Below are 6,000 nucleotides of genomic sequence, written 5' to 3' on the forward strand. Positions count from 1 at the left end.
TACGAGCCGATAGAGTCTATCGAAATCGTCTTTGGGAAACTTTGACTTGAGACGCACTTTCCACTCGTACAAACCTTTGGAGGTGGCGTGAGCAAACAGAGACGCGGCGTCGGCCTCGTCAAACATACATTTGCCGTGCCTCGCGATTAAAGGATAGTAAGGTCCCAATTTTTCCATTTTTTCATCGACGTCGCCGCTATCGCCCACGCCAGCGAGGAGTAGTCGTCGTAACTCGTTCAGGTGCGGTTTCAATCGCTCAAATTTTTTGTAGAGCACCTTCCAGTCGACGTCGATCAAGGCCTTCCTAATGTCCTCCTCGTCGTTCTCCAGCCAGCGCTTTCTCAAGACGGCGTCCTTGCGAACGGCACCGAGGTCCCTAGCAAATTCTCTCAGGAGATCCTCTAGGCTGCGAAACTTGGCGTAATGTGCCAATAGTGACGATATGAAGGCGCTACCGTCCTGCAAATACTCGTCAGATTTAATCTTGTTAAACAAGTCCCTCGTCTCTTCCTCTTCGCGGACTTTGTGCGTGGCCGGATGGGTCACCGCCCAGACGAGCGCGTCCCTATGTTTGTGCTCCGTGTAGTTCTTCAAAATCTTTTCGAACGCGTCTAGTATGGCCTGCAACTCGGTCGGCGACAGCGTAGGTGCGGAGAGAAAGACGAACCGCTTGACGTTGTCAATCTTTGCGATTTCGCCAACGGCTTTCAAGAGTTCCGGAGAAAACTTTTCGTCGATAAAGGTCTGGGCATATTCAACCTTGGCTTTCAACTCGGCGTAAATGCGAAGAGTCTGACCTTCCTCGGCGGCGACCCAGCGAACGAGCGCCGCGTCCCACTGCGGCGTGCCCGCGGCATCGAAAACGGCCCGGAGCAGTGGATCGAACGCTGGATGTTGGCTAGACCACGAAGAGTGCCGCGTGACTTTCTTGCACCACTCTTCGAAGAGTCGCTTAAACTTTAGAACGGAATCCTGCCCGATCTGGGACTGGTATCGCTCGAGCACAGAGTTGTACTTTTTAAACGTATTGGTTTTAACGTCGTAGTACATTCCGCCGCTAATGCCGTACAAGTACTTGTCCACGGCATCTAGGTCGTACACGTCCAAGTCGTACAAATTACTAAGCATGTCGTCGCCAGCAAATTCCACGCCCAACGCCTCGGGGTACTGCTTTATCACGTCCCTGGTCCTGACTGTGTACATGAATTCGCCCAGGACGTTGTTTGGGTCCTTATACATTCTGTAGATCAAGTGTTTGAGGGCCGGGATGACTACGTTGCGCAGAAACCCGGGCTTGTATTTCTCGCTGGCCAGCGAATTGACCTTGGACTGAATGCTCTTGAGATAGAGTGTGTAGGTAAAGACCAAGTCTATGGCTCGCTTCGGATCGTACAACGCCGTTCGAATGTCGTTAGCGTGGTTCGCCACAATGTAATCAAACACGCGATTGGCCGTGTCGCCGTAGTCTTTGTAACGGGTAGTTTCGACACCAGCGTTAGAGTACAGCGCGTAGTAAAAATCTTTAAAGTGGTCGTCGACTCTACTTTCCAACCTTGCCTCAAACCCTATGGGAATGGCTTTCAAAGGTTTGAACAAGAGATTGTCGGTGGTCATTTTTTTATTTCAGCTACAGAAACACGTTTTCGCCTTTAGCGCGTTTATTTCTATAATAGGTCATTGCCGCGTAAGTCACGACTCCCGCTGTGGCCAGGACGGCAACTCCACCGACGACGTACAGCCAACCGCTTCCTTCGTCTTCCGCTCCAACAGTCTGATACGGCGTCTTGGCGACGTCCGACACTTTTTCGTTGCGCGTCGTTTCTTTAGGAAGAGCCGAATCTCGAAGAGACGGTATCGCGTCGTCCGACCGTCGTCTCTTGGCCGCCTCCGCCGCAGTCTGAGGGTACGTTTGGGCGACGCCCGACTCCTTCTCTTTGGGCGTCGTTTCCCTAGGAGGATCCGAATCCCGATGAGACGGTATCGCGTCGTCCGACCGCCGTCTATTGGCCGCCTCCGCCGCAGTCTGAGCTGATGTTTGGGCGACGCTCGACTCCTTCTCCATGGGCGTCCTTTCCTTTAGGAGGAGGGGGAGGAGGAGGAGGAGTCGACGGCGACTCGTTCGTGCTATCCCGAAGAGACGGTCTAGCGTCGTCCGAAAGTCGTCTCTTGGTACCGACACCCCTCAGCTTCGAGTTGTAGCTGGAAATTAAAGACTCGACGCCGACATAGTCCAGACCGTTGTCGTAAAATGTCTCGATCAGGCTGTCTACGTCGTGAAGTTCGGCGTCGTACAGCTTTTTTCCTCGGTCTTCATGACCACCTCGACGCCGGCATCTTTCAGTCTGTCTCGCGTGTACACCGTGGCCAGGAACTTGCCGAGTAGATTGTTCTGATCTCTGTACATTCTGACGATGACGTGTTTTAAGGCTGGCACGGCCACCTTCTCGTGTTCGGCCTTGAGCTCGGCGGACCTCTTAAAGTGAAGAAGAAACGCGGTGTATTCGTTAATTACGTCGTTCATTCGGGTCACGTCGTTAAATAGACCAAGTATAACGTTGCGATACTTGGCCACGATGTAATCGTACGCGGCTTTCATTATCTCTCTGTCGGTCCTGTACCCCGTGTGCGCCCCGGCTCTATCGTACAATTCTTTAATGTGCACTTGCAAATAGTCGTCCATCGACTTTTCGAGTCGTTCTTCAAACTGAGAAGGAGGCTTCTTGAGTATAACGTTATTCTTATTAGACATTGTTAGGTGTTTTGTATTAGTCCTGGACGTCAGCCGTAAACTTTGATGTTGTATTCGGAAAGAGCTCGGGTCACGTCATCTACAAAAAGCGTCTTGCGGTGTTGCATCTGGGCGTAGACGACGGCCTTTCCGACGACCTCGGTGACGAATCTATCGACCTCGAATTGCATGTTACCGTACACGTTCTCTGATATGCGATCGATCTCCATCTCCTTGGCCAATCGACGCAATTCGTTCTTACAGAGAACGTCGTCCACGGCAGTCGTTGGCTGTCGACTGTCCAATTGCTGCTTCTTCTTATTCTTGGCTACCGTCCTCTTTTGCCGGGTCACGTTGTTTGAGGCGTTTTTTATGCGCGCCATATTCTCACCATCTATCTCCTCTAACGATATAAGCGGGAAACTTCAGTTTTTTATTTGAAATCGACGTTACAATCATGTTACGCGTATACTACGACAACCTGGCAAACACCATCGCGACCGGACTTCGAAATCCCGGCGACTCCAGCGTCTTTGTCGACTTTCTCTACGCCTTGGAGACTATGCACGCGGCGACGATCCTTCTCGTCGGCCGCCCCTTCATGACGGTAGGCGCAGCGTTGCATCGATTCCATAGCCGCACGAAAAACAGATACAGACTCAACCTGTACGTCTACATGAGACTGGTTCGGACGGAAGTCTGGTACCTCAAGACGGCCTGTCGATACATCGACTTTCGCCTCTACCGCGACGACGCAAGCGCCCTCGGTTCGGTGATCTGCGACTACACGTTCGAAAGCGGTCGAGTGTACGCGAACGCGACCGCCTTTCGCTACGAAGAGGCCAGCAAGATTCTGTGTCTGACTCTGACCGACTCTCTCACCTTCTTTGTGGCCTGCGTTCGCAAGTTGAGTTACCTGCTTGACATGCCTCCCGATCGAGTCGTTTGCAGCGTCGTCGAGCCACGCACCGTGAAAAACGCCAGAGTGCATCGAGATTTTATGAGCCTGTACGAGAGCGTAGATCCGAGGTACTTTAGAGTTTGCGATTACCTTGACTGGTTGTGTAGGTATCCTTTGTTTGGGCAATAAAAATAAAAAAAAACGTGCACGTTGAGTTTTCGTCTCAATCTCCTCGCGTAAGCATGAGTAACGACGTAGATATGACCAAGGTCGAAGAAGAAGAAGAAGAAGAAGAAGAATGGATAGTGTTAGACGAATGGAACGATGGCGACGATGAAAAAGAGGAGGGAGAGATTACGGACGACGAGGTCAACCACTCCGCTCAGACTATTTATAGTTCCGAAGACGAGACGAACGATCGGTATAATCGTTTCAAAAACGAACGTTGGCGGGTATGGAAGAGGCGCCCCGCTACCGGCTCGTACTACCGGGCGACCGCATACCTTACCCCGTACAAGTGGACGTCTTTGAAACAATGTTGCGCGGGTTCGGAGAAAAAGCCAACGTCATGATAGAAGCTCCTACCGGATCGGGCAAGACGATGGCCATGCTCGGAGCCGTTCGCGAATGGATAACGACACGACCCAGCGGCAAAATCTACCTCTGCTCTAGAACGCTCCAACAGCTCGACCAAATGGTAGCGGTGGCCAAGGCGTTCATCGGAGACGCCGCGCACATTTCTCGTCTCGTCGGCAAGGACCGAGTCTGCCTCTTGGAACGGGAAGTCCACAGCGGTAACGTGCCCCAACTTTGCAGTCAACATAGGGCCTCGTCGACGTGCCGATTCTACCGCAATTGGAAAGAGCAGCATGGACCAGAGACGCGTTTGCCCGACGTTAGGGACATCAAGGACTTGGTGGAGAGTTGTGCTGCAAACGATATCTGCCCCTACTACGTCAACGAACAGTACTACGTAGCCAGGTCGAAAATAGTGCTGGCTCCCTACAACTACTTGATCGATCCCTTCGTCCGTAGCACGCTCAACATCAATCTCAGCGGCGCGATTCTGATCCTCGACGAGGCGCACAACATTGAAACGTTTTGTAGAGACGCCATGTCCCTACAAGTGTCCAGATCGCAGCTTCAGACGTACGCACGACGATTTTCTCGCTACGTCGAGCTTCGCGAATTCTTCGAGGGGCTCCTGGCCATGATGAACGACGTTGGATATGCGATTGTTCGCGGCGATGATCTCCTGGCCAAGACGAGACGCTACCTCAAGACGGACAACGTGAGCCTGGGTCAAGTCGTGAGTCCCTTAACGTCTCGACATCCTTTGTCCGACCGGTTAAACACCACGTTGATTGACCGCATCGTCACTCAGTTTTACTACCCCGAGATATTTGGTGCCCAAGGCTTTGCAATGTTTGTCGTCCAGGGTCGCGAGTCGCCAGAACTCAGGATGACCTGCATGGACTCGAGTTACGCCATGAAGTCTGTGTCGTCGTGCACGCACTCTATCGTCCTGGCCTCGGGGACTCTGAGTCCGATATCGTCGTACGAAAAGGAATTGGGCGTCTTCTTTACTCACAAGGTGTCCGCCAAGGAACACGTCGTGTCCAAGCGTCACGTCTTTGTCCGTAGGATCTCGCATTCGCTCAAGGGTGACAAAGAGTTTTACATGAATTACAGCGCATGCCAGAACGAAGAGCTACTCAAGGCCGTAGGTTCCGTCGTCTACGAGTCGACCAAGATCCTGAAGAAAAACGTCGGCGAAACAAAGGCTGGCGTCCTGTGCTTCTTCCCTTCTTACAAGCTACTTCAGACCTGTCGAGACGTGTGGCGCAAAGTGCCTCTATGGGCCAAGTTGGTCAAGGTGGTCGGCGGGCATCTGTTTCTGGAAGATTCTGAAAACTCGGACCTCTTGTTCGATAGGTACAAGACTGCGTTGATTGACGGAGAGCCCGGCACGGTGGCCCTGTTTCTAGTCGTGCACAGAGGCAAAATGAGCGAAGGCGTCGACTTCTCCGATTCGCTGGCTCGACTCGTCGTATCCGTGGGGTTACCCTATCCGTCGTATCACAGTCCGGACGTAAAGGTCAAGGTCGAGTTTAACCGCAGCAGGGGCGGAGACGGGGACGAATGGTATAAAACGCAGGCGATGCGAGCGGTTAACCAGTCCGTGGGACGCTGCGTACGTCACGTGAACGACTGGGGGGCCGTCCTATTGCTCGACAGTAGGTATTTTAGACCCGACGTTTGGAGCGATTTATCGCATTGGGTCCAGGTCTGCGAAGACGAGTCGTCCACCTTCAAAGACACGAAGAAATCTTTGCTCGAGCTAAACTCGTTTTTGAACGGTCTTCTATGA

The 6,000-nt window shown here is 52.5% G+C and overlaps 1 protein-coding gene across 1 annotated transcript; it reads left to right on the forward strand.

The window, feature by feature from the left end:
- Positions 1-4,083: 4,083 nt before the first annotated feature.
- On the forward strand, positions 4,084-6,000 carry LOC121834207 (regulator of telomere elongation helicase 1 homolog). The gene is made up of 2 exons (XM_042287952.1): positions 4,084-4,656; positions 5,197-6,000. Exons 1-2 carry the CDS (start codon positions 4,084-4,086, stop codon positions 5,998-6,000), a joined length of 1,377 nt encoding a protein of 458 aa, XP_042143886.1.

Source organism: Ixodes scapularis, unplaced genomic scaffold (assembly GCF_016920785.2).
Source record: "Ixodes scapularis isolate PalLabHiFi unplaced genomic scaffold, ASM1692078v2 ptg000597l_1___fragment_2___debris__unscaffolded, whole genome shotgun sequence".
Classification (NCBI taxonomy): Eukaryota; Metazoa; Arthropoda; class Arachnida; order Ixodida; family Ixodidae; genus Ixodes; species Ixodes scapularis.